Below are 27,828 nucleotides of genomic sequence, written 5' to 3' on the forward strand. Positions count from 1 at the left end.
CTGAATAAATTTTAATTATGAAATGAGAATATCGCTATGCAAAAGTCACCAAAAAAAAAAAAAAAGATACATATAAATTCGAGAAGATATTCGGACTTCGAAAAGACTTTAACGATATTTTTGGATCTAAAAAGTATGCAGAGAATTTACAGCCGCCACGGATTTGTTGTTAGGGTGCTTCTCTTTGTAGGTTTTTCTGAATTCCTCCCTTTAATAAATCAAGAAAAGAAACCATAAATACATAATAACTTATAACATATGTTAATTCATGTATACACATGCACATAAAGATACGAGTTCGTACATGAAAACGAAGAAAGCACTGGCAGGCCTCTTCGGCTTGTTAGGATCCTTAGCAGGTTTCTCCTTCTTCGTACTCTTGCTTGCTGCTGCAGCACCTTTCTTCACCGAAAGCCTATCCAACAATCACCAAATAAGTCAAACTAATTTTCAAGTCAACAGAAACACCAGATCAAGAAACAGTCAACAGTATAAACAATAGAAAAAATTAATTAACCGACTTGCTATCAGCTTTCTTGGTTTCAGCCTTGGATCTACCTCCTTTCATGGCAAAACCTACAAACAAACAAAAAAAGGCAGAAATCGTGAAACTCGGTCACAACTCACAAATCGTTGTGAATCGGAGAAGTCAGCGGCGCACGCCCACCTCTTCTAGGGTTTGAGAGAATAAGAACAATAATAACACACAAAACAAATTGATTTGCTTTGGCTTTGATTTAGCGTGTGGTTTGAGATATAGAGAGAGCAAGGGGTGGGGTTTTGAGGGAAATAGTGTAAAAATACACCCAGAATAGATTCACACAACCCATTGTAGCCCGGGCTTGGGCGGGATTTCAAATTTTCTTGCCACGTCATCGATCCGCGTGATCTCATTCTAATGGCTGAAATACCCATTCTATTGGCTTTCTAATACCTTCTCTTGGCTCTGTGTTTCTTCTTGGAAGGTTTTGGGCTGTTGATCGGGATTATTGGGACACGTTTCCACATCGTGGAGTCCAGGGTGATTTTCGTCATTTGACTACTTTTGTGGTGCTTTAGACCTGGAATGACCAACTTAACCTCGCGTTATGACGGTTTAAAGAAATCTCAAAAAATATCAATCATTGAGATGCGAGCGAGTTTTTAAGGCTATTTCTGTAATTTCAGTAACTCCTCATCAGTCCACAGAGCAAGTAGCAAGTGATGTGCTAGGCTGTTGACCATGAAGTATGAACTCCTTTAATTGCTACCAGCTGCGAAATGGGATCAGATTTCAGAAGTCAAGTCAACTGCCCCATTCAAACAGCTTTTCCCAATTCTACAAATTTTGATTACACTGTCATCGTGTCAAAGAAGTCGTATTATTTGCCATTATCAAAGTGTTTGCATTTTACCGCTTAACCTTTCGTTATGGTGCAAAAACCATCTACTTATGCCAAATTTTACCCTTATTTGATAGAAATTAAAATCAGATTTGTAGTAAATTTTGATAAAATTTAATTAAACGTATAATTGAAAAGTTGTGAGATCCTTAAAATATGTGATTGAGGATTGAAATTAATTATTAACTTTGACTTGCATTAAATCTAAATTTTAATCGAAATCAAACAGGGTTAGATTCAGTTTGAGTCCCATTTTCTTGTCAAAAATGCATCTTGAAATAGTGATTTGGCCCCTATTTGGGGCACATTATTTGTTTGATTAAAATGAAAATTCTAGCCGTTGTGCACAAAGTTGGGTTCCACGCAAAAGAAGAGAAGTCAACAAAAGCAATTGGATATGATGGTTAACGGTTAAAATTTTCATTTTTTGTCCAATAATGTGCCTCAAATAGGGGCTTAATGGAGAATGTGTTGTTAAAAATAATGAAAATTTTATGTTTACGAATAATATTATATTATTAAGGAATGTGTGATTGAAAATAAGATAAAAATATATTTTGAAAATAATTGAAACCAAACAAGAGCTTAATATCCCCTTGTCATCAATTTTTGCCCTTGTTTGATATCCTTAAAATTTTAAAAACATGATTCTGAATATTATTTTTTGAAGAATGTATGATTAAATAGTAGAAAAATTGAATTTACGTGAATAATATTTTATCGTGAGAATGTTGATTGAAAATTAATATAAGAAATAAATTAAAGTAAAGTAAAGGATGTCAAACATGGATTCCGTTATCTTCTTTGTTAAAATATTTTTCGAACGTTGAAATGAATAGATTAAATAGAACTTTTCTATCTCATCATCTCCTTACTTTTATTTAAGCCGCCAAAATGTTGAAGTTGTCCCTATATAATTTATAGAAAATTGAGAGTGTAAGTCAGTTTATGAAGGTTGTGGATTATTCTTGTGGTGTGATCCACTCATAGATCTATGTAAACAATACCTGATCTTCTAAGATCCAAAAATGCATATAGACAATAGGTCTTGAAATTGCAAAGGCTTAGTAATGCTTTTGGATTTAAAAGCTGGATTTTTTTATTGTTTTCTTCTAATGTGGGTAGTGAATGATGAATTAGTCTACTAATTTTGTCCTCAAGCAAATCGAATGTAAGTTATCTAGATGGTGTTGTTTCCATTATCATACCAGTCTAATGTAATTAATTTTTCAAGTAATGTTGTAAAATTAAGTGTTTTAAATGGAATATAAGTTAAAGTTTTCTAATTTTACTTTATTTTAAAATTGGAATGTGTATATTGTACTGACTATGGAAGAAAAAGAAGACCTAGTGAATTGTTCAAGGGATCCTGTGCAACTGAACACCGAGCTTGAAACCTCTTGTAGAATACAACCCTATCTTTCTAAACTTTAAGGAGAACAACATTGACATTGATAAACTTTGTGTAACACCAACCTAGAATTTGTAACTCTGCACAATATCATTAACTATATTTCCTCTGTCGAATGAAGATAAGTGGGAAGTTATCGTCCATATTCTCTCACTTAATACGTTGTTACTACCAGAAGTTGAACCTAATGGTCTTAGACGTCCACGTTTGTCTAGAATATCATTTATCGGAGAATTTTATCGATCGTGTAGGTGTGGCAGGTGCTAAGGAATAGGGCATACTCGCCAATTTTGTACAAGTCAGATTCCTCTAAATAACAATTAGATCAGTGTGTAATGATGCCGTTGCTAAATGAACATTATTTACATTTATTTCAAAATATTACAAATTTATTTCGTAATTAAATAACAATTATTTCATAATTACAAAAAAATAATAATAATAAAATCAACCTTACCTTATGTATGTTACTCAAAAATTCAATATACTTTTATGGCAAACATGCTATATCACCTTGGAGTGCCACGACCTCAACCCAAAGGTCTACGAAGTGGCCATGTAGTACTCCAACATCATGAGATAAATCATCGACCCTATCAATCAATTGTCGTCCCAGATCATTGACTCTTCCTATCAACTCTTGTCGCAGTGCGCTGACCTCTTCCACTATAAATTCAATCAAGTGAGCATACATATCATTGAAATAGATCCATGGGGAGGAGTCTGGACAAGAGAGAATGAGATCTCCTCGGCAAAAGTGGTGCCCTCAACAGAGGTGATCGTCGATCAACTAGACAGTGCTCCTACACAAATGACAACATTAAAAATTAACTTAATTAATAATTGCAAACTCATACAAAATGATAATCAATAAATTATATTTAATTCAAATACCCAATCTCGGTCCAAAATCGAATCAGATATCCGATCGTCTTAAGTGAGCGGAATGGCTAATTCACGCACAAGATCTCAACCCTCATCCTCCATCAATGGCATAAAATCAAGTATGACTTCAACCTAACATATTGACATTTCAATTAGTTAATGATCATGTGATAAGATTTTAAACTATGTATAATATAAATCACAAAATGTATAATGTCACATGAGGATTGTCGAGGAGAGCCGATAACTGTTTTTAAATGGATGTCTGTTTGTGGGAATGCTCGCCAATTATACATCCGAGGGCAACATGTCTCACATCACCTCGCAAAGCAAATACCCAATAAGGAGATAGTCTCATATGTTCAGATCTGCAATACATACAATTATTATAGCCCCATTTGAGCTACATTATTGTAAAAAATGATAATGAAAAATATAACCGTTATGGGCCGCACACAAGAAATAAAAAGTTAAATATTGTGACTTGATGTGATGAATAACGATCATATTTTTCATTTTAATGAGAAAATAATGGGGCTCAAACAGGGCATATATATAAATTCAATATAAAATATATTTTAACGTTGATTATGTTAAACATTTACCTGCATTGTTAAGGAAAAGTCATAGGTATCGTACTTACACACTGACCTCTTGAACTTCGAGTGTGATCTGGTGAAAACGTGTAACCAAAATATCTCCTACCCTATGGATAGTTATTGAAGGAATCGATATCATCGATGATCTCTAAATGGAAGAGATTGATTGCAACCTTTTTTTGATGACACCGCACCACGTTCTCAAAGATCTAGACTAGTCATAGCTTCAGTTTGTCTAACATTTGGTCACATATCTTGATTGCACCAATCAGCTACGACAGAAGCACCGTCTCCTATCCTTGGAAATAAACATCGTGCAGCCTATTCCTTCTTCGAGTACAGTCACGAGATGTTTCATCGCTTATAATCTTTACTCCAGTCATTCGGGCGATTTTAAAAAAGGAGAAATAACAACCTTACCCCGAGGTCGAAGTGGAAGGCATCACCGTCAACTAACCTGAGCAATCTATATAGTAGTGCACTATGATTTTGTTCTCTCTGCCGTTTCATGTATTCTTCATCCGTTGGTTTCAATCTTCGTAATTTTTAGTGGATTGTCCAGTGTTATACTTAGTGTATGATGTGTGAGATTGAAAGGAGTTTACTATTGTGGCTAGTGTTTAGGCGATAGAAAACTGTGAAGAAATCTAAACATTTGTAGCCGTTCTTGGTTGATTCTAATATATCTAAAGTTGTATCTACTTATAGATGCTCATAGGCTGAACATCTGAGCCTTTTTGGGTAAAACAAATCTCTGTGTTCTTGGACTTTTATTTCTTGTGATTTAAGATTTTTCAATAAACTTAAGTTTAATCGATTTTATACAAACGTGTTTGGGGACCAACAATAGAATTATGCAAGATTTTGCCGATCTAGAAAAATTTTCATCAAAATATAATGTTAGGGGAGTATTGTGCAGACATGGTAAAGATTAGAGTTATTGTGCCAATTGCCCTAAAATAAGCATGTGAATTTAATCTTGTTGGGTTGTACGCTCATATAATATATTTTGCTATATGAAATAATTATTTATAATAAATAAGTTGTGATTTTATTTATTTATTGCATTTATTTATTATTAAGCATGCGAATTAAAGTGCCTATTATCACTTATTATAATATAAGTTGGGTATTTACGTTGAGAAGTATAGTGTGAGACAACTTATATTTTGATTATAAATAATTTGTTTATAACCAATATATAAGGGTTGATACCTTGTACTGAAAGGTTGTAATGTTAATTGATTCAGTATTCAAGTTTGTGATTTGTCATCATTATAGAAATAGTTAAAGGTAATATTAGAACATTTGAAGTGTATTGAACGGATCGCATGTCGAATTTAATTCTATAGCACGACCATGCAGAGAATTAAATTTAACTTAACCATCATGTATTTCATCTAAATCCCTTGACTGGATTATGTATATCTTTTTTGTGATTTTAATGGTTATTTGATTCATCAATGAGTGAAATCATTTTGATTGGTCAAATATATCGATGAGTTGGAAACTTGAGAATAAGCTAAGTAGAGAATGTAAATTTGTGTCGGGAACTGTCATCCTGAAAATTTGGTAGAGTTATTACTTAAATATTTTTTATTGAACGATTAAAATTTGAGTTCAGTATTTAGTGACGGTTAAACTTCAACATCTATGATTAGTTTGCAGGATCGTTGAAGAAAATGTTACTTAAGTCAGTGATAATAATTAGAACGATAAAACGGTCATTTATACTGGTACCTAATTATCAGATCTCGAACATGAATAAAATACATATATGATAGGTCAGTAGAAAGTATTACAGATTTATTGACTTTTGCGATATTTTATATTCCAATAGTTCAGTCTTTTGCCTTTTTGTAAAAAAGCAATGACTAATAGTTAGATTAAGTGATTTAGGGTCGACCAGACATGATCTAATTATTGGAACTTGGATAGTATATGTCCGATCAAGTTCCTATCGTAGCTCTATAAAGTATTTGAACTTCATTATGGTAATTATAATAATTTTGGGCTTAATTGTATTCACAATAAAGTTTTGCATTTGGCTGCAATTATTACAAAAGCTTTAAACTTAATTATAATTGTAATTGAATTTATAGAACATTAAATATAAACTAATTAGATTTGAACTTTAATTAAAACTCATACTTGAATTTTAATTAGAATTACTATTTGAATGTGAAATTATTATTGTATAAGGATTGCAACTCTTCTACCTCTGTAAATAGAGATTAGATGAAACCTAGACATTCTTACAAAAATTATAATACATAATTTCATTGTGTTCAAATTTGGAAAGAGATAAAGAGAGATAAAAAATATTTTCTCATCTTTTTCAATTATATTGTTCAAGAATTAGTTTCTTAATTTAATTAAGAGAAAACGCTCACTCACCGGTATAATCTTGACTTTGGAGAACATCATAGAAGACTTGGAGGTTTTTCTAATCCAAAAAGCTGGAAATTCATGTTTAGAGTTAATTCAATAATTGATCATCGAATTTATGTAAAAGTTCGAATCTTTTACTTTTGATATAACATATACATGAACATTTAAATGATATTATTTATTAAATTAAAGAAAATTTTAAATTTCTGAATAATTTGGCTTCTGCATTCCAACATTTCTTACCATGTTAAAAACACGCTACAATAATAAAATTTTGTGAAACCAATACTCTGCCTCTAAAGAAATTTTGAAGTTATGCTCTCTTCCTAAAAGAAATCTTCTAAACCATAAATCAGAAGAGTTGAAAGTTGCTGTCCATTTATGTTGTTCAATTTACTATCTATCATTAAAAATTGAAATGTTAATTTGCAATTGACTTTGATTTGTCTAATTAATTACTAGTAATGAAAAAAATCACATTGTCCTGTCTAGTTCGATTCCTAAAGCAAAAGAGGAAGGATGAAATATTCAAGATGTCAATTTGATGAATGATTTTGTTGTGTAATGTTTAGTGGCGTTGTGTGGCGGCTGTTGACTTTGGTTGAAGAAGCACTTCGTCTGAAAACACTGCCAAAAGAAATTCCTCGAATGGAAGGTAAACTATTGCGGGCCGGCATGAGCACTAAACACCAAAAATCAAAGTCATTGGAATAACTGTTACCAATATAACTTAAGAATTTGTCAAAAGTGCGTCATTTTCACGTACAAATAGCTATTTTCCTTTTCTTTGATTGACCAGACTGTTGGAATCAATTTTTTTTTCCTACATTTATAATTGGAGAAGATAAGGCATTTCCTTTATCGGAGAAATTACATCATAATTTTGATGGGAAATTGCCTTGGATCTCAGCCTGCGGATCCTAATTCTAGCTCCAGTAAACCCAACAGTTCTGCCAGACCTTCCATTCCAGGTACACTTCTCGAATTCATTTTCTCATTACAAGTTTCTGGGTCCTCGAAATTTCACGTGTTTTCGGGGTTCTATTGGGAGAAGGGAAGAAAATTCTTAAGATTTGTTGGTTTGATAGATTAATTTATGTGCCGGTTATTATGTATTCGTGCCTTTAACTTTCTTCGCTTTACGAATTACCAATTGGGTTTGATTGAATTGTCTTGTGAGTTTTCAAACATTATCCGTTCTGATTCTGTATGAATTGCAATTTTTGGCTAAAAAGTCTACTTTTAAGTAAATAAGTTTTTATTGGTTAAAACTGGAAATGAGTAAGCTGGTAATTACTTTCTAAATAAGTAATTTTAGCTGCACAAAAGTAAGAAAATGATAATGTATATGTTTGATGCCATAAGTTAACTAACTTTTTCTACTTAGTGAGCATTAATGTGCAACATGTGTTTACTAGTTATTCTCTTGATAGTAAGCAAAGAGCGAATGCCTGCTCGATTTACACTTACTTTGCATATTTTTCAAGGGACGTTAGGTAATGACAGCAACGGTGGTGGTCTTTCTGTGACGAGCAGCAGTGCTGGCCTTAGCCGATTCTCTGCTGCAGCAAGTGCATCAAGTGAGGATACTTGTTTGACTGGAGACATATTGCCTACACCCAATTTGAAGATTTATAGTTTCTCTGATCTGAAGAATGCCACAAGAAATTTCAAGTCTGATATGGTTTTGGGAATGGGAGGTTTTGGGACTGTATTTAAGGGCTGGGTTGATGAAAAGACGCTCGCACCAGCTAAATATGGCACTGGGATGATGGTTGCTATAAAAAAATTGAATTCAGAAAGCATACAAGGGTTTGAAGAATGGCAGGTAATATAGCTGAAAATGCTTAATTTGAATTACTTTAGTTATTTAAATGCTTAAGATTATCCTCTGATGCCCATATTGAGACTTCATACTGGATGAAACCAGTAAGGTAAATTTTAGCTCAAGTTAGAAGCACTTGTAATGGGAATAATAATAAGGAAATTTGTCCATGTACATCATATTTATCTGTGGTTTAAGAAAATATAAAGGTTGTTTCACACTGATTAGTAATGCAAAGGATTGTAAGATTGTACATAAGGTCTGGGGCTACTCTGTTTGTCTTTCAGGATTTAATGATTCCAAACAAGCAGAGATTGTGTTTAATATTCTACTCCAGTATTGTGTTAGCACAAATAGATAAGGTGAAATTTCTCTGTAAAACAAAAGTTCCAGATGTAAGAAACTCAACGGATGTCTCTACTATGTAAATAATTTTAAACATTTTCAACATGAAGGAATTGCATAAGTTAAGAAGCATATGAATATACACAATAAGATTATGGGCATCCTAATTATTGAGTGTTAAAGAGGACAAGGCTCCATGAAAATGAAGATAACATGAAGCAAATGTCCAAGTCAAAACTAAAGAACGCTCAAATGTCTTGGGTCACAAGAATACGTCCATGCCTGAAGTTGGAGATGGTCAAAATGTCGGAGGCTGAAACCATACATCATCACTTTAAACACTCAATCCGCTACGATGATGAAGAGGAAGAAGGAATTATGGTAGGGGTAAAGCGCACAAGATGGTAGGAAATAAATGTAAGTTAATGGATCACTTCCTATGCCTTGATAAACTCGGAAAGCGTCCTTCAGCCTATTAGTCCTGTTCCATGTCATTTTAATCTGAATTTATTATCAACGACTTTTAGGTTCTCACAAAGAATCTATTAACCACAAATTAGACGTTCTAACTAAGAAAAAACACATATGTTAGCCAATGTTCAATTTGTGCGAAAGGAATGAGAGTGGGTTCACATAAATTTGAAGCAAAGTGTGTGCGACCAGACCTTTGGAGGCAGGGTTCCAACAGAATTGGCAACTCCGGTGGTCGTTATTCTCATTGAAACTGCATCTACTTTCCATTGAATCCAAATGTTGTAGTTCATTATCAAATTAGCAAAAACACTGAAATGATAGGTTCACTAAAACCGTTTTCGTGGATTGACCATAAGTTATCTTATACTAGACGTTGTATGAACTAATTTCTGCTAGACTGTTTTCTGCCATGACCCTCCAGATAGCCATCTTTCTGCATAGTTCCTACCTAATGGCTAAATTAATGGCTCTCAAATATATTGAGGCTTACAAGTTCAAATTGAACAACTTAGAAGAGAAAAGCAAGAGAAACTGAGAATATTCTATTTTTATTCTAAATCTATTTAGCTCTATAGTTAAATCCTTCATAGAGAAAACTTGGAGACACTCTGCTTTATTAGTCAAATCCTTATCAATATTCTTGAATCTCTCCTGGTCATACTGTTCATAAGAGATTGCCAACTTGAGCTTGCTCTTGTGTCTTGCTGATAAATGCAGAGCTTATCTACAACATATAAACACTGAGCTTATCTACGAAGTAATTGTGAGGCCATAAACTGTGAACATTCAGATAGAGTTCTACTGTAAAAGCTTTTTATATCAAGTTGTACTTGTTAACACATGAAGGATAACTGATAGGAAACTTGAGGTCAACTCATCACACTGAATTATTTTTCTTTTGCTTGATAAGATGAAGCTTGTGGAATTCCAGTTTAATCATAAACTTGTAAGAGATTAGTTGCTGTTACTGATGAGGTTACACTGTAAACTTTCACAATGAATTAGGATTGCTGTTGGACATTAACTAGCTATCCAATCCAAGATTGGCGTAAGGTGTTGTAGACTGGTCCAGTCTTGTGACCAAAAGATTTCCGATCAGAAGATTAGGCCCCGTTAAATTTATAATACATTTCTCTCTCTCTTGTTGTTGTTGTTTTTTTTTTTTGGTTAAATAATCAAATATTTTATTAATCAGAAGGTAATACACAGGAAGTGTATTATACACTTAAATAAGAAATAAACTTCATGAAATTGGACAGCCCATCTATGTGACTAGAAGCTGCAGCATTAAACCAATTATAAAATGTCAAATAAAATAATTCTTTAAACTGTTCTATAGGCTTTATATGATCATCAAAATAGTGCATGTTTCTTTCTCTCCACACGCATCAAACAATGCAGCCTAGAATGAGGTCCCAAACAAGTTTACTGCCCTTATCACGAAACTTTATCCTCCATGCCTTCAACATATCTTCCATACGTCTTGGCATCATCCAATCCATATGTTGAGAAGCCAGAACATCATTCCACAGCAAACGAACGCCATTACAATGGAGAAACAAATGGTCAATCGTCTCCCTATTCTTTCTGCACATATGACACCAATCTATAATATAAAACCCCCTCGATGGAAGATTTTCCCAATGGGATTTCTTGCATTATATAAGAATAAGCATCAGACTAAATATGGTAAGTGTAATTACATCCTAAATATAATTATATACATACAGAATTATATTAAACGGGGCAATATTTGGCAACTCGTAATCTTCGTTAATTTCCATGATCTCTGTTAATCTCATTGACACAATCAGAAGTATGGGGGATTGTTGATCAAACAAACATAAATCTGGCTTGGACGTTACCCATCTTCCCTTCTTTCTATTTGAGATAAAGTTAGGATCTTGGAATTTAACATTATTCTGTTTTGAGCTCCTTAAATATGGATCTGCCATGGATCAGGTCAAAATGAGCTATCGATGCTCCACCTACGATGCCCAAATGATCGGAAAAAAGTGCAAATTTTTTTCTTTTTCAAATTCACTATGAATAATTAATATATTTGGTAGAAGAAAATAAACAAACCACGGCAGAAGACTAATGCACATATTTATGCTAGTTTGGAGAAGCTTCAAAAAAATTTAAGATTGTTTTATATAATTGGGATTCTGCCACTTTTCTTTTAACAAGCCTTTTACCTAGTAATCAGTATTGAGATAATACGTCTAAAATTAGACGAGTTTTTATAAGAATTTTTTTTAATGCGTACATGGCTTTGCTAGTACTAATGGAAGTGTTTCTATGGCTATTCTAAAGTAATGATCTGGTGCTTGAGTTGTACAATAATTAATTGAATGATCAGCTTCATGATAACAACTAAGACTTGTATATTTTCTTTGTCACATTGTTCACACTTATGACATGTTTACTAAATTTAAAATTGCAGGCAGAAGTGAACTTTCTAGGGAGACTTTCACATCCTAATTTGGTTAAGCTCTTGGGATATTGCTGGGACGAAAAAGAGCTGTTACTTGTATATGAGTTTATGCAAAAGGGAAGCCTGGAAAGCCATCTTTTTAGAAGTAAGAACTTGATTTAGAAATCAAGAGAATCCAGGAAACGAAAATTAGTTTTGGTAATACTAATTTCTGGTTAGCTTAAATTTTCAGAAAGTTCTGCTATCCAACCATTATCATGGGATATACGGCTCAAAATAGCTATTGGAGCAGCACGAGGTCTAGCATTTTTGCACAGTTCTGATAAACTTATCATTTATAGGGATTTTAAGGCTTCAAATATACTGCTTGATGGAGTAAGATCCTATCAAATCCTAGTTGTTTAGTGTACTTAAACATTTCTGAGCTTTTGATTCCATGTGGATCGCGTCATGTGTTTTCAACCCAACTGTTTTTGAGATGCCCGGATTTTTCCTAATCCCTTAGACACCGTGAAACCTCACTAACTGAATGGTTATCTTCTAGGGTATTTTTAACACAACAGCTAGAACAGCCTGTTGAACCATTTTTTTTTTTTAGCCATTTCCTCCTGAAGCTCCAAACCTTCAGTTGTGTATCTGAAAACCCACCTTTTCCAAGTCATCTCAGCCATAAAATTAATGAACCGTGAAGTTCCTCATTTTATGCTACCATATTAGAAGTAAAAATTTAAAATTATAGTTGATAGATCCCGAAGTAGTCCTACATAATATTCCTCCATTTTGGATACCATATGATAGCAAGGCTCATTTGAATGTTTGTCTCGATTGTGGTGACCAAAGTAGATCCCTTGGGGGCGCAATATCACATGAATGGGAGATGTAGATAAGTGGAGAAAATAAATATATTGTCATGTGGAGTTACAATTTTGTCTCAGTAGAGTGGAGTTGTTTCTATTAGAAACTATGTCAAATACATGGAATTTCATTGAGATGTGTAGTTGTCTGTAATATTACCATCTAATGTTGATTCTTCTTCCGGTTGACACATTCGTTTTATCATATCACCTTCTGGTGGAAAGATTCAACACGCAATCAAAGTATTGACCTCCGTTTCAGTTTCTTTTTTCTTTAGATTGTGGTCTACTCCGTGTAATTGCTTTAAAATTCTAATCTAACGATCTAGTTATAGTCAGTATGATTCTTATTGAGCGTACGATGACATGTGTACTTCATATAGACATATCAATGTGTTGATTTTGGCGGAGTATAATTGTCACACCATACAAAATGAAAATGGAAGCTGTGGATTAAAAAACTTTGTTCAGGATTATTTCAGACGTATGATTACCAGCATTGGGGATTGCAGGTTGATTTGAATTCCATCTTGCTACCATATGCAGGTTGGAATTTCATAATCTGAAAATCGAAGAAGTATTGTGACAAAAACTCTCATGTAACCGGGACTTTTAACATGCTTCCCATGCCCCACCCAGTTAATAAATTTTAGGGTAAGAGGCATTTGTAGTCTTTTATATTGAATTGTGAAGAGCAGTGGAGTTGGGAATACTTATTTAGTTTATCTTTCTCATCATTTGTCTGATCTACTTCTGCTATCTTTTCCTTTTTCCCCTCTTCTTTCTGGTAAGCTGTGACTGTGAACATGGATCTCAAAGATCTCTGTTCACAGTTTATTCCAATTTTATATTTCCTTAGACTTAGACAACATGGATTTTTTTAATATACTGTAACATAATGCCATAGGATACCGTTATATAACGGTAGAGTTTTAGGTGTGTTGCTGGGCATTAGGCACATGATAATGAGGTCTAATGTTTGTTAACTATTCTGCTTATCAATATCACGTTTCCATTATTTATATTCCAATCACTGAATGCTAAAGCTTGTATAATACATCAATCATTTTCAATCATTTGTTTACATGCATTATTGGGGCCCCAATCCATTCAAATATTTGCTTTAATATTATGTGGTAATAGTGATTAAGTTACGTCATTTTTATCTCAGCAATAACAAGTTCAATGCCTCCCACTGAACTGTCAATCATTTGTTTACATGCATTATTGGGGCCCCAATCCATTCAAATATTTTCTTTAATATTATGGGGTAATAGTGATTAAGTTACGTAATTTTTATCTCAACAATAACAAGTTCAATGCCTCCCACTGAACTGTCGTTCCCGACAGTAGAGCTCAGGTTTTCTCGACAGTTAGGCCAGCCTTCTTGCATGTTTGGACATCAACTGTCGGTATAGACAGATCTCGACAGATCATCTGTCGGTACCGACGGTTGTAGTCAGTTTTTCTCGACAGTTGAGTGTGTCCATGCCTTAGTGTGTTTCATTAAACTGGTACTTATGATACAATATCTTTAAGTTTATCCAGTAACCCGAGTGAGTTTTATGAATGCATCTTGCAGGATACAGGACTGATGGAGTTTGATTATTGTATTCCAGAGGAGGCAAGGTTGCGGGCCCACATTTCACAGAGGAGCAACTTGAAGTATGTGAAGACAGTGATGGACATTTTCGATGACCGACAGCGTGACGAGTTTCGAAACTCCCCATTATGGTATCTGGCCGAGGTTGCAGAGATTCAATTCTCTGCCCAGCTCATCCAGCAGCTCGTGTTCAGAACCATTCGCACTGACAAGGTTAACGAGCTCTGGTTCAATGTGCAAGGCAACATGATGAGATTCGGTCTACAGGAATACACCCTTGTGACGGGGTTAAGATGCGGTGTATTCCCGGAGGGTGATGAGTTCGATCGAGTGCTGGAGAGGAGAAGGCTGAAGGAGAGGTACTTCAAATCCATGGAGAATATATCGTTGGCACAACTCCAAACTACTATTGGCCGACCTTCGACGGCCCGAGCCGACCGCTACAAGCTAGGGCTCGTGCTAATAGTGGAAGGAGTTTTCAATGCCCCTGATAATAACGTCGGAATTGATTTGCGTACACTATCTATTGTTGACGACCTAGATATCTTTTTTGCCTACCCTTGGGGTAGAGTCGGCTATCGGCGTTTGCTGCACGGATTCCGGGGTTTCTGGGCAAAGAAATTTCTGAAGGCGAAGAGGAGGCAAGAGAAGGAGGTTACGTACACTATTCATGGATTTCCCATTGCCATGCAGGTACACAATGTTTTAAATACTAGCATATCATGCTTTATTTGTTTGCCGTCATGTAGCATCGTGCGTACCATCTCAGTTATTTTTTCTGTTTGTCTGGATGGAACAGGTTTGGGCGTACGAGGTAGTTCCCGAGATTGGGGAATGTTTTGGTCAGAGAGTTGGGAACAAATGCCACGATTGCTTAGGTGGTCCACACGAAAACAACCACAGCATCGTACGTACGATGTATTCTTCAAGAACGTGCGGGTATGGATACCACGTGTTACTTTTGAAATCGAACAGCACGTGACATCCGAATGTAAAAAACTCCGAGCTTTCTTTGCAACCCTCGTGGCCCCACCTGCTCCGACCCCCGTTCCAGCCGCAATGCCCGCCGATACCGAGGGTGGCCTTTCAGGTAGTATTCCGCAAGGTATGAATGTTCAATACATAAACCGTTTGGTTTATAATTTTCACCCAGGTTCGACAGTAGCACATGCACCTGTAGCTCACATTTTTTTTCATACGACAATTGCGAGTTAGAAATACGTGGAGGAGAAATGGAGCATTCCCCAGACGAGCGAGACATGCGAGCAGATACAGGAACTGCACATGTACAAGGTACGTGAGTTATTTATGAGCACATTGAAACTTGTTATTTGATGGACTTTGTATGTTGTGAAAGTTGGGAAACCTAATGTATTCACACAGTTTTCATGTTCTCATCAACAGATGGAGGAGACATCGCGGCTCGCCCGGACAACGTACACGACCCACTGCCCGTAGCAACCGACGAACAGATAGGTACGTTGTCATGTGCTACGATTTTTCCCTACTATATTCGATGTCATCTACTTTCGTTCTGACTTCATGAAAATGTAATAACTTATTCCTGTGGTGTGATTGTGGTCTCCAATCAGGTGGAGGACAGATGGAGCCAATATTTGCCGTCCCGAATTTGAACGGTAACATGAGAATTATTTTTCTCATTTTCTTTCTTCCTGTACGCTTCCATTATCTTCCAACTGCAAACGTCGAACACATATGCAGTTACAAATGTGTTGTAATGTCAGATGGAGGAGCCATGGAGCCCTCACATGCAGCCCCGAGCAACGATGCCGACTTACAGGGTTGCGATGTTACGGATGGTGATGTTAAATTCATTCTCTGCATCATTTATTGTATGTTACGTATGCTACGTGAAGGGCATTTATGGTCACTAACTCTCCCCTCCTTTTGAATTCTCGTAGGCGATCTCGCTGAAGTCCCTGTTCCCGCCAGTGTAGCCGAACCAGGACACGGAGTTCATACGACGAGTCGGTGCTCGGCACGGGTGCGACGTCCAGCTCCTGCGGCCAGGACTCCATATACAAGGGCGGCGAAGCGAACGAAGAAGTAAAAGGGGTGTGAACTGTGGGGACAGCACGACGGTGGTGTTGTAGTTGGTAATACCCTGTCAGCGATTTGGTGGAGGTTGGTGACGGATGTTAACATGTTGGATAAATAACTTTTGTTTGAATTCGTTTTACATTACATTTTCATTACTCTTGCGTACCGTGGTGATACGTGGACAGATTCCTCATATTTTATTTTGTTTGGCTGATCGGTAGTTGTAGTGTTTATGAATTGTGTCTGCTATTTTACCTTTGTTGATTCTATCAATCAGGTTCGTTTTGTTGTTCGGTATATGTTTTTGTTGGGCATATTGTGTGCGCTTATTTTCTTTTGGAGGAGGGGAACATGCTTATGCAACATGTCAATTTTTCGAAATACTTTGTAACTACTGTTTTCTTGATATTGTTGATATTCGATCCAATCTTATTGTAGATGTAGTAATATACTTCGAGTCTTTAAGATTTTCTAATTTGTGTTACACTTCTTACACCCGTGTTGGTTACGTTAAATAGGGAATGTTATATTTCATAAATTTATGTAGTGGTATCTAGTCTTCACTATAGCTTTAATCGGGGACGATATTATTATGATAAATTCTCAAACTAAGGCATTAAGGCACATTCATGAGATGCAACGAGAAGATGAGTCGTTACAACTATCAAGAGCATGAGAACCACGGTAAAAAGTAATTCATAAATCAATGAAATTAGTAAAAATAATTATTTCGTTGTTCGTCTTTCATGTGTGTTGCGATGATGACCTGTACGTGTGAGGAACTATACCATTACAACCATGGCAAATTAAAAGTAGCAATTTGATTGAGCAGGTTTTTGTTGCAGATATGCACATTTCCTTAATTGTGCACATGATTAAAGAGTGTTTAACATTGTACTAGGTATGGGGAAATGGGGGATAAAGGTACACTTTATTTATTCAACCATCACACCAATTGCATTTCAAATTTACTAGGAGAGTGGGCTTGGTGGTTGGGTAGATGGAGACCATTATTGTTTCCCCTTCAATTTGCTTATAAAAAGTGTGGGACTTCATTCTCACTTACAAACAAGTTCCTTCAAGACCATTGTCACCCATTCACCTTCTCGCAGACACTTATCATTCCTTCAGTACTACTATACGTTCACGTAATGAGTTCTTCCACAGGAAGCAACGAACCGTTGAACATGAACGAGCCACTGCCAGTTCTTGGTTCATCTCCGCTTTTTCCAATTTATATTTCGTCAGATGAGGAGGAAGTTAACCCTCGTATTGGGAGGGGAGCCATTTCCCCTGTTCATTTTCCCAACTTAGAAGTTGTTTCCAACGAGGGTGCGTAATCACCGAATGGAGTCCTCAATGAGAAGTTCGAGCTGGATGCCGGATACGAGGGGGATTCCGACGATGACGACGACTGGATGGCGTACGATCCCCCAAATGAGGTCATTATCATCTCTTCCGACGAGTCAGGTGAGGATAGCGGGGACCGTGGTTCAGTTGTCGACGACGACTAATGTGAGACCCATGGAATGTAGTGAATAAGTACTGTATAGTAAGGTATTTTGTAGGGATAACCTTAGTTAAGACAATACCAAAAAGTCCACGTGAACATGTCTCTAAGATGCAATTCATGTCATGTTTTTTGCGTTTTCCGGTCGAACTGTCGAGAATTACTGAGACTATCTGTCGGGGACGACATGTCAACTGTCGGGCAGTATCAATAAAATGTACAAAAATGGTTATGTATTTTGCAGTATGTAAAACGGCTATTGTGAAAGGTGTATATCATGGACTAACTTTAATCCATGATTTACGATGACGCAAATGATTGTACATTTCTTCGGGATTCAAGATTGCGTTTTGCACTACCTTTAATTTCGATTTAAGATGATGCTAATGATAGTAAATTTGTAGGGGGATAGAAGATTGCGTTTCGAAATGGAAAAAAAATATATATGTACAGTATCAAACATTTTCCGTTCTCGTGTTTAGAGGTCACAACATGTATGTGTGACGCAGACCGTGAGTGCAGTGCAAGGTTTCGTCAACTGTCGAGAATACGTAACACATCTATCGGGGCCGACATTTGAACTGGGTGGGATGTTTACTACGTGCTGGACAGACAGTGAAATTTTTATGTGCACAACAGGATGCGCAACATGCAAGAACATTAATGATCACAAACTGTAAATCGTAACTTCATAATGTTCGATGTAGTACGGAATAATTAACATACAACGTCTATTAACCTGCAAATCTTTAAGGAGCATGTGATACACGGGGGTTTGAACACGTGGTCCGATTATGACCGACTCTACCACAACGGGTACATTTTCTGGTAGACCATGCATACTCATACCTAGAACGCTTACGGCGGGTTGGTGGTCTACCTGGAGGACGACGTACGAGTGGTAGGAAAATAGGAGCACATGTAATTAAGCTCGGAACAACCCAATCCACTTCCCTCGGAACAGGATATATAGTTTCGCTGTAGGCACCCTTCCAGTAGTCCGATGAATAATAACGGGAGCAAAGCTTGTACAACGTCTTCCCTTTAAAGCAAGCAGCACGACTTGCATGAACACATGGCATACGGTTTAGTTGGAACTCACGACATGTGCAGGTTTCTTCGGACAAGTCAACTATATCCGTGTCGTTGAATATTCCAACCTGCATCAAGTTGTTTGTCAGGGCATGGGCTCGAAGCCTAGTTCCATTTTTGAAAGTCATCCGTAGCTCGTTCTCCATCCTTGGTGTCAATAAGGTACTGTATTCTTCCGCATTTGCTCGACGTTCGTAAAACCACTTCTGCATAATACTCTGAATGTGTTCAACCAAGCAGGTTATCGGTAACAACCGGGCTTCTCTCAACATCGAGTTCAACGATTCTGCATTGTTGTTTGTCATAATATTGTAACGGTGTCCAATAAATAGTGCTCTGGACCAAAATGAATATCCCGCTCGCTCTAAGTACTCGTGCGCTCTTTCGCTCACTCTACGAATCTGTCCCATGAGTCGTTCGAAATCCTCGACCCGAAAAGTTGTAGCAGCTCATTTGAATAGAAATAATAGGCTTGCGTTGTTATACCGCTGTATTAGGTTCTTTTCCATATGCCATATACAACAACCATGCCGAGACGACGGAAACAACTGAGAAATAGCTTTCTGAATACTTTTTTTCCTGTCTGAAACGAACACGAGTTCTTCGGAATCCCCTATAAGGTCTTTCAAGTTCGATAAAAACCACTTCCACGATTTATTGGTTTCAGCATCCACGATCCCCCATGCCAACGGATAAATCTGTTTGTTACCATCTTGGGCAGTTGCCACTAGGAGTGTACCTTTATATGGACCTTTCAAGTGACTGCCGTCCACACAAATAACGGGTCTCAAGTACTGCATGTATCCACGAATGCTTGCACCAAAAGCTACGAAGAAGTAACGAAACCTATTACAACAATCAACTTCGATGTGGGTAACGGTCCCCGGGTTACTTTCTCCTACGACGTGACAGTACGAAGATAATTTCTGAAAACTGTCCCTTGGTGTACCATGTAGCATATTTAAGGCATGGAGCTTCCCCCTACGTGCTTTGCTATAACTGATTTTCACACCAAACTCACGTTCCATATCACGTGCAATATAAGTAGGCGGATATGATCGGTATGGAGTATCCAATTTTTCCAAAATGTGCTCCGCAATTACAACACTAGTGGCATGCCGATGTGCGTTACGACGAAAATCAAGGGAACATGTGTGAACTGCAACGAACTTACGGATCATGAAGATTGCAGATTGCTTGACAGTAGAAGCACGTAGCATCCACTTGCAATTATCATCCACACAGACAACTATTAACATTTTCAAGCTTGACCTGCTTACCCGGAATTGGAACTTCTCTTGCAAAGCAAGTACATGAAGCTTCGAGCACAACTGTTTCTTGGTAAAGAATATTTGCTTCTCGGCGAGAACCGATGTATTTGCAGCTGTAATCCACTCATCTGTGCACGAACGTCTGGAATTTGATGACATTGTCTCGTCTATTTCAGCAATAAAAGCACGATCTGTACCATGTAATGGGTTCTCTAAGTGTTCGGCGGATGCTGCAGCCTCTATACGCTCAATTGGAGGTTCGGGTCATTCGGTTTGCGACACACTGTGCTGATGATTCATCTCGTCATGTTGTACATTCGATGGACATTCCGTTGGGCCGAACAAGCTCCCTTCACAGTTTGCATCTGTTGCCATACCAACAATTGGGAGCTTGAATACCAAATATGTGATGCAGAGTGCAGTTTCCTTATGAACAGATATGTACCACTGTAGATCCTCATCGTCGCGTATCTCTGCCAGAGGTAGATTCAAGTTCGGGACTTTGAACTTCAATTCGATTGCATTGCGGGATTCAACGATACCAAGTTTCTCCTTCAATCGTAACAGAAGTTCTGCTACGGTAATACTTCTCGACACTAAAATGGAAGTGGTTTTGTCCCCTCTCCACTTCCATTCATCATCTGAGTGAACGAAGTTTCCTCCATGCGACACGATGAATCTGAAATCATGACTCATACCTAAAATGTTAGGATTGCAAAAGTGAGAATTCTGCAGATTCATATGTCGACATTTCATAACATCAAATTGACACACGAAAATACTTACATCCATGTACTACCAAAGATATAAAAGATGATCAGTTTTCAGCTGTCGAAATCGACAATTACATTTTCTATCCCGACAGTCAGTAAATGTCAAGCTCGACAGTTAAAATGTCTAACCTGACAGTTTCCAAGATACCACTCGACAGTTCTACTGCCATAACTTTCGAGAAAGATAAATTCCATGTGCTTCACTGTTTGACGGATTTATTGAAAACGGTAAAGGCCATAATAAATTCTGAACTACAATATCACTGTATCTTTTTAGAAATGAGCAAGATATCACTTAATGCTTCATTAAATGTTGAATTATATATGGAATACTTCACATTTTCTATATAATATTGGTATAATTTTTCTTTCTAAAATATACCAAAAATTTACTACATCAATGAATAAGAGATTGAAAGGGTTCATTTAAATATGATCATATTGTATTGAACATTTAAAGTAGTCAACTATGACATGAGATGAACTTTTTTCTACTACCTTACCTTTCAAATTTGTCAATGACTTTCCTTGTTTCCTTGTTGATGATGGAGTGGAGATGAAGAAGAAGAAGAAGCTCTTTCAATTCGTGTGTGTGTGTGTATTTTGTAAAGATTTCACCCCTTTTTTAATAAAAAAAAATCTTATTATACAATATAATATCATATCTTCAATATTAAATTTAAAGCAAAAATAAATTAATCACATCATAACATTAATTGCATTCAAATCAAGCATTTATTGCTCCAAAAAGGTGTTAAAGGGTAAAGTGGACATTTTGTAGGGAAAAATTGACATTCTTGGAAGAAATTGGTGAATGTCCAAATTTTTTTTGCATTTTCAATTTTAGTGACATTTGTGTAAATTCCCCATTTTTTTTAAAAGAATTTATCATTAACGATCATAATTTTATATGTAAAGGGATGTTATAATTATACAAAGAATATCACTATATGTAGTAAAGAATACTATAACAACATAAGCTAGATGAGGCCTAAAGCCCCCAGTTCTTGAAAGTCCAACCAATTGCATAATAACTTCACATTCTACACATATTTGTTCATCTAAAGCCAAGGAATGAGATGGAAACAAATAAATGGAAGATCGTTAACAAGGGCAAAATCGGTTTATATTATTTTACTTTATTTTTTTGGGTTTGGACTGGGTGGGTGTCATTTTAGTTTATGATATGGGTCAAATAATTCAAGTGACGAGAGAATTTAGGATACCGATAAAAAGTACTAAACTAATCCTTAATGACGTACTGAAAAGTACAACTTTTTTTGTTACTTGAACAACTATCAGTAGAAGCAAATACAATGAATAGATGCCCCCCGGGGCACATCCAAGTTGGCGGAACAATCACATTGGGGGGCTCTGGAACCAAGCGTGGGGAGTTCAATTCCTGGTGGGAACCTTTAATCCAATAAAAGAGGAATTATTGGTGGATTAATCACTATGGAGGAAGGCCCCTTTGGGGAAGGAGTAAAAGCTGTGTGGGAACCTGGGAACCAATAAGGGCACATCCCGCGATTTACCTCCCTGAGCTGCTGAGGGGCCGGAGGTTCAGGGACGAGGATATAGTCTAGCGCAAGCTGGGACACCTCGTTAAAAAAAAAATACAATGAATAGATTCCCCGGGGCACATCCAAGTTGGCAAAGGAAGGACAGTGCGGGGCTCGCAACCCCAGTGTGGGGAGTTCGATTCCTGGTTGGAGCAGCTGAGTGTTGTAATAACCAGAGGAAGGGTTGGAGCAGTTTGGTGATGTAATAACCATGGAGGAGGCTCCCTTGGAGCCAGGAGTATAAAGACTGTTCGAACCCTGGTCAACTTGGGCACATCCCGCGATTTACCTTTCTGAGCTGTTGAGGGGCCGGAAGTTCAGGGACGAGGATATAGTCTGGCGTAAGCTGTGACACCTCGTTAAAAAAAATAAAAAAAAATACAATGAATAGGTTGCCCCCCAGGGCACATCCGAGTTGGTGGATCAATCGCCTTTGACGGGCTCGCAACCTCAGCGTGGAGGGTTCGATTCCTGGTGGGAACTTGTGATCCAACAAATGGGCAATTTGTTGGTGGATCAATCACTATGGAGGAAAACTCTCTTGAGGCCAGGAGTAACAACCGGGTGGGAACCTGTGATCCAATAAGGGCACAACCTGCGGTTTACCTCCACTAGTCACTGAGGGGCCGGTGGCTAGGGGTCCAGGATTTAGTTCGGCGAAGCTGGGATACCTGGGTATCAAAAAAAAAAATACAATGAATAGATTGCCCTCTGGGGCATAGCTCAGTGGTGCAAAAGATAGAAGTGAGGTTATCTCAAACTTTGCTGGCAGCCGCAGTGTGGGGGTTTGATTCTTGAGACATGAAATTGGACTCTTTGTAGGTGCAGTGTACAAACAGCTCTTGTTCCCTAACCTGTTGGGATACATCCCGCGATTTACCTCCCTCACAAAGCTTTAGGGGCGGGGCAGTGGGGGTCCTCAAAGTTGGGGTTCAACCTTTTTTCTTAATTATTTTTTAAATACAATGAATAAATTGCCCCTCATGGAGTGACCAAATTGGTGAAGTAGGTGAGCGCGAAATTTTTTTGTTACTAGTTTGATTTCTCTTACCAACACTTTTTCAGTTGAGTTGTCGTACAGGACTTGCCTAGTGCAGTTTACCTGACTAGTGCGGTTTGTAGGCTATTGCGTCAGTTCGAGAGTTTACCCAGTGCGCACTCGAAGGATAGCGGCTATGGGTTCTCCCGTCTAAAAAGAAAAAGAAAGTTACAATCTAATGAATTAGTTGTGTCCACTTTCACATTACTTAAACTTTGTTTGAGCCACATTTTGTTTTCGAAAAATGGGTTTTGTAATAATGATTCTTTAAGAGCGTGTAGTAAAAAATGTAGAAAAAATTGAGTCCACGTGCAAAATTATTTTCTTGGAAGAATGTGTGGTTGAAAATTAGTTCGGGAAAAAATGAATTTTTAAATAATGAGGCTCAAACATGGGCTAAATATGTTGTATGTTTGTTTTCAGGCCATCTATACGTTCAGAGTGATGTCTACGGTTTTGGTGTGGTGTTGCTTGAGATGATGACAGGATTACGAGCACTCGATACAAAACGGCCTAATGGGAAGCTGAATTTGACTGATTGGGTGAAACCCCTTCTCTCCCAACGACGAAAACTGAAACCTATTATGGATGCACGAATAGATGGCCAATATTCATCGAAGGTGTTATCACAGGTCTCTCAGCTCGCTCTAAGATGCCTCGAGGATGATCCAAGAAAGCGACCTTCAATGAAAGAAGTCGTCGAGTTGTTGGAGCAGATTGAAGTCACGAAGCCCAAAAATAGGTCTGTGCATTAATCATCTTTTAAGTATGATATCCTCACTAAAATTTTCATTTCTTGTAATTCATTGCAAACAATTACTATTTTGACAAATTTTCAATTTTTTCCATTGAAATTTTGTAAGGTCACTTCAGCTTTGTGTTTTTCATGGTAGTGTCGTAATCTGTTGTAATCTGTAAAAAGTGACAATCTAAATTATTTTCTAATAGAGTTAGAAAGTGTTGATACTTGACCCCGACCATAAATTGTTTAGATTCAACACCATTTCGAACACCTAGTGTAACACTAACATATTGGAGTTGTATTCACGCTTTAGGGGTTGATTATATCAATCTTTTTCTATCGCTCTTTTTGTTTCCTTCTTTAGATTTTGCGGAAGATTTAAATGAAATGTACATGTCATGTCATAATTTTTGTCTATTGAATATTGATACTTATCAACCTATTGAAACCCTCTTTCAAGGGTACATAAATTTTGACACAACTCTCACCCTTTCATGGAAATAGATAATAACGTGACATAAACTAAAATTTTCGATGAACTAAAAAACAGCATAGAAGAAAAAGATACTAATTTGTTTTGTATTTATAAAGACCACTCAAATAAAATTTTCCGATCGCTTTTTTCGTTATCCATTCGTTTAAATTTATACATTACTCATCATTAACAAGAAATCTTGTCTCGTTCTTGGGCATACTCCAAAATCTTATTAATTTTTTTTAAAAGAATTTATCATTAACGATCATAATTTTATATATAAAGGGATGTTATAATTATACAAGGAATATCACTATATGTAGTAAAGAATACTGTAACAACATAAATTAGATGAGGCCTAAAGCGCCCAGTTATTGAATGTCCAACCAATTGCATAATAACTTCACATTCTACACATATTTGTTCATCTAAAGCCCAGGAATGAGATGGAAACAAATAAATGGAAGATCGTTAACAAGGGCAAAATCGGTTTATTTTATTTTACTTTAATTTTTTGGGTTTGGGCTGGGTGGGTGTTATTTTAGTTTATGATATGGGTCAAATAATTCAAGTGACGAGAGAATTAAGGATACCGATAAAAAGTACTAAACTAATCCATAATGACGTACTGAAAAGTACAACTTTTTTTGTTACTCGAACAACTATCAGTAGAAGCAAATACAATGAATAGATTGCCTCCTGGGGCATAGCTCAGTGGTGCAAAAGATAGGACTGAGGTTATTTCAAACTTTGCTGGCAGCCACAGTGTGAGGATTTGATTCTTGAGACATGAAATTGGACTCCTTGTAGGCGCAGTGTACAAACATCTCTTGTTCCCTAACTTGTTGGGGCACATCCGCGATTTACCTCCCTTACAAAGCTTTAGGAGCGGGGCAGTGGCGACCCTCGAGGTTGGGGTTCAACCTTTTTTTTAATTATTTTTTAAATACAATGAATAGATTGCCCCTCATGGAGTGACCAAATTGGTGAAGTAGGCGAGCGCGAAGATTTTTTGTCAAGAGTTTGATTTCTCTTACCAACATTTTTTCAGTTGACCTGTCGTACATGACTTGTCTAGTGCAGTTTACCCGACTAGTGTGGTTTGCAGGCTATTGCGTCAGTTCGAGAGTTTACCCAATGCGCACTCGAAGGATAGCGGCTATGGATTCTCCCGTCTAAAAAGAAAAAGAAAAAGTACAATGAATGGATTAATCAGTAAGATTGATGAAGTAGGAATTAATAGAAAGCAGTCAACAAGTAATTGAGTTCAATAGTTTTCATATAAAATTATTAATTCTAGAGATATAAAAAGATGACAAAATTATTTCAAGCACCGACTTAACCAAAAGCTTCCCTTCTATTTATTGATGGAGACAATAAAGATACAACTCAATGAGAGAGTGTGCATCGACATGATAGAAATTGTCAGTTTAAGCATGTTTCTCTATCACGATTCAACGAGAATGAATAATAGGTTCATGACATTGGCCAAGCTATGGTATGTTTTCAGATCGAACATCGGGTGAATATAGAGAGCATTCATATAAGACTATAATAGAAATCTTAATCTACGAACTTAAAATTATACTTGGTCCCCGTTAATTTTATTTTCATTACATTCTATTTTTCTCTTTCCCATTTTCAATCACAGAGTCTTCTATAAAATAATATTGCACGTAAATCGAAATTTTTTCCTTCTTTTTTAATCACTCATTTTTCAAAAAAATATTATTCCACCCATTTTCTTTTCTACAAAATGGGGACAAACAGGGCTAACATTCCAATTATTACTACCTACAATGAATAGATTCCCCGGGGCACATCCAAGTTGGCAAAGGAAGGACAGTGCGGGGCTCGCAACCCCAGTGTGGGGAGTTCGATTCCTGGTTGGAGCAGCTGAGTGTTGTAATAACCAGAGGAAGGGTTGGAGCAGTTTGGTGATGTAATAACCATGGAGGAGGCTCCCTTGGAGCCAGGAGTATAAAGACTGTTCGAACCCTGGTCAACTTGGGCACATCCCGCGATTTACCTTTCTGAGCTGTTGAGGGGCCGGAAGTTCAGGGACGAGGATATAGTCTGGCGTAAGCTGTGACACCTCGTTAAAAAAAATAAAAAAAAATACAATGAATAGGTTGCCCCCCAGGGCACATCCGAGTTGGTGGATCAATCGCCTTTGACGGGCTCGCAACCTCAGCGTGGAGGGTTCGATTCCTGGTGGGAACTTGTGATCCAACAAATGGGCAATTTGTTGGTGGATCAATCACTATGGAGGAAAACTCTCTTGAGGCCAGGAGTAACAACCGGGTGGGAACCTGTGATCCAATAAGGGCACAACCTGCGGTTTACCTCCACTAGTCACTGAGGGGCCGGTGGCTAGGGGTCCAGGATTTAGTTCGGCGAAGCTGGGATACCTGGGTATCAAAAAAAAAAATACAATGAATAGATTGCCCTCTGGGGCATAGCTCAGTGGTGCAAAAGATAGAAGTGAGGTTATCTCAAACTTTGCTGGCAGCCGCAGTGTGGGGGTTTGATTCTTGAGACATGAAATTGGACTCTTTGTAGGTGCAGTGTACAAACAGCTCTTGTTCCCTAACCTGTTGGGATACATCCCGCGATTTACCTCCCTCACAAAGCTTTAGGGGCGGGGCAGTGGGGGTCCTCAAAGTTGGGGTTCAACCTTTTTTCTTAATTATTTTTTAAATACAATGAATAAATTGCCCCTCATGGAGTGACCAAATTGGTGAAGTAGGTGAGCGCGAAATTTTTTTGTTACTAGTTTGATTTCTCTTACCAACACTTTTTCAGTTGAGTTGTCGTACAGGACTTGCCTAGTGCAGTTTACCTGACTAGTGCGGTTTGTAGGCTATTGCGTCAGTTCGAGAGTTTACCCAGTGCGCACTCGAAGGATAGCGGCTATGGGTTCTCCCGTCTAAAAAAAAAAAAAAAAAAAAAAAATAATAGATTAATCAGTAAGATTGATGAAGTAGGAATTAATAGAAAGCAATCAACAAGTGATTGAGTTCAATAGTTTTCATATAAAATTATTAATTCTAGAGATATAAAAAGATGACAAAATTATTTCAAGCACCGACTTAAC

At 37.1% G+C, this 27,828-nt stretch overlaps 5 protein-coding genes and 1 long non-coding RNA gene across 6 annotated transcripts; 3 read left to right on the forward strand and 3 right to left on the reverse strand.

Annotated features, from left to right (window-relative positions):
- Positions 1-17: 17 nt before the first annotated feature.
- LOC111397194 (HMG1/2-like protein) lies at positions 18-822 on the reverse strand. Its single transcript, XM_023023973.1, has 4 exons — positions 668-822; positions 522-576; positions 305-415; positions 18-208 (listed from the first exon to the last, which is right to left on the reverse strand). The coding sequence occupies exons 2-4, from the start codon at positions 566-568 to the stop codon at positions 127-129; spliced, it is 240 nt and encodes a 79-aa protein (XP_022879741.1). The 5' UTR covers positions 569-576; positions 668-822; the 3' UTR covers positions 18-126.
- Positions 823-7,174: 6,352 nt separating this feature from the next.
- LOC111397195 (probable serine/threonine-protein kinase PIX13) lies at positions 7,175-12,154 on the forward strand. Its single transcript, XM_023023974.1, has 4 exons — positions 7,175-7,639; positions 8,156-8,496; positions 11,759-11,894; positions 11,982-12,154. Exons 1-4 carry the CDS (start codon positions 7,555-7,557, stop codon positions 12,152-12,154), a joined length of 735 nt encoding a protein of 244 aa, XP_022879742.1. The 5' UTR covers positions 7,175-7,554.
- Positions 12,155-13,409: 1,255 nt separating this feature from the next.
- Positions 13,410-15,283, forward strand: LOC111397983. Its single transcript, XM_023024947.1, has 4 exons — positions 13,410-13,435; positions 13,511-13,580; positions 14,186-14,899; positions 15,006-15,283. The coding sequence occupies exons 1-4, from the start codon at positions 13,410-13,412 to the stop codon at positions 15,186-15,188; spliced, it is 993 nt and encodes a 330-aa protein (XP_022880715.1). The 3' UTR covers positions 15,189-15,283.
- Positions 15,284-15,417: 134 nt separating this feature from the next.
- Positions 15,418-15,850, forward strand: LOC111397197. Its single transcript, XR_002703197.1, has 3 exons — positions 15,418-15,499; positions 15,611-15,682; positions 15,799-15,850. It is a non-coding gene; the product is annotated as an uncharacterized LOC111397197 (long non-coding RNA).
- Positions 15,851-18,526: 2,676 nt separating this feature from the next.
- LOC111397984 lies at positions 18,527-19,279 on the reverse strand. Its single transcript, XM_023024948.1, has one exon. The coding sequence runs from the start codon at positions 19,277-19,279 to the stop codon at positions 18,527-18,529; it is 753 nt and encodes a 250-aa protein (XP_022880716.1).
- A 39-nt stretch (positions 19,280-19,318) lies between these two features.
- On the reverse strand, positions 19,319-20,932 carry LOC111397985. The gene is made up of 2 exons (XM_023024949.1): positions 20,425-20,932; positions 19,319-20,331 (listed from the first exon to the last, which is right to left on the reverse strand). The coding sequence occupies exons 1-2, from the start codon at positions 20,930-20,932 to the stop codon at positions 19,319-19,321; spliced, it is 1,521 nt and encodes a 506-aa protein (XP_022880717.1).
- Between the last annotated feature and the right edge of the window lie 6,896 nt (positions 20,933-27,828).

This window comes from Olea europaea, chromosome 7 (assembly GCF_002742605.1).
Source record: "Olea europaea var. sylvestris chromosome 7, O_europaea_v1, whole genome shotgun sequence".
Classification (NCBI taxonomy): Eukaryota; Viridiplantae; Streptophyta; class Magnoliopsida; order Lamiales; family Oleaceae; genus Olea; species Olea europaea.

Coding starts and splice junctions, on each gene's coding strand:
- LOC111397984 (XM_023024948.1), bottom strand. CDS start 19,279: ATGGGACAGATTCGTAGAGTGAGCGAAAGAGCGCACGAGTACTTAGAG.
- LOC111397194 (XM_023023973.1), bottom strand. CDS start 568: ATGAAAGGAGGTAGATCCAAGGCTGAAACCAAGAAAGCTGATAGCAA. Junction 416..521: donor ACCAAGAAAGCTGATAGCAA/GTCGGTTAATTA, acceptor ATTGTTGGATAG/GCTTTCGGTGAAGAAAGGTG. Junction 209..304: donor AGTGCTTTCTTCGTTTTCAT/GTACGAACTCGT, acceptor GATTTATTAAAG/GGAGGAATTCAGAAAAACCT.
- LOC111397983 (XM_023024947.1), top strand. CDS start 13,410: ATGGATCTCAAAGATCTCTGTTCACA. Junction 13,581..14,185: donor ACATGATAATGAGGTCTAAT/GTTTGTTAACTA, acceptor TGCATCTTGCAG/GATACAGGACTGATGGAGTT. Junction 14,900..15,005: donor GATTTCCCATTGCCATGCAG/GTACACAATGTT, acceptor TGGATGGAACAG/GTTTGGGCGTACGAGGTAGT.
- LOC111397985 (XM_023024949.1), bottom strand. CDS start 20,932: ATGGATGTAAGTATTTTCGTGTGTCAATTTGATGTTATGAAATGTCGA. Junction 20,332..20,424: donor CGAGATGAATCATCAGCACA/GTGTGTCGCAAA, acceptor TACATGGTACAG/ATCGTGCTTTTATTGCTGAA.
- LOC111397195 (XM_023023974.1), top strand. CDS start 7,555: ATGGGAAATTGCCTTGGATCTCAGCCTGCGGATCCTAATTCTAGCTCC. Junction 8,497..11,758: donor AAGGGTTTGAAGAATGGCAG/GTAATATAGCTG, acceptor TTAAAATTGCAG/GCAGAAGTGAACTTTCTAGG. Junction 11,895..11,981: donor GGAAAGCCATCTTTTTAGAA/GTAAGAACTTGA, acceptor TTAAATTTTCAG/AAAGTTCTGCTATCCAACCA.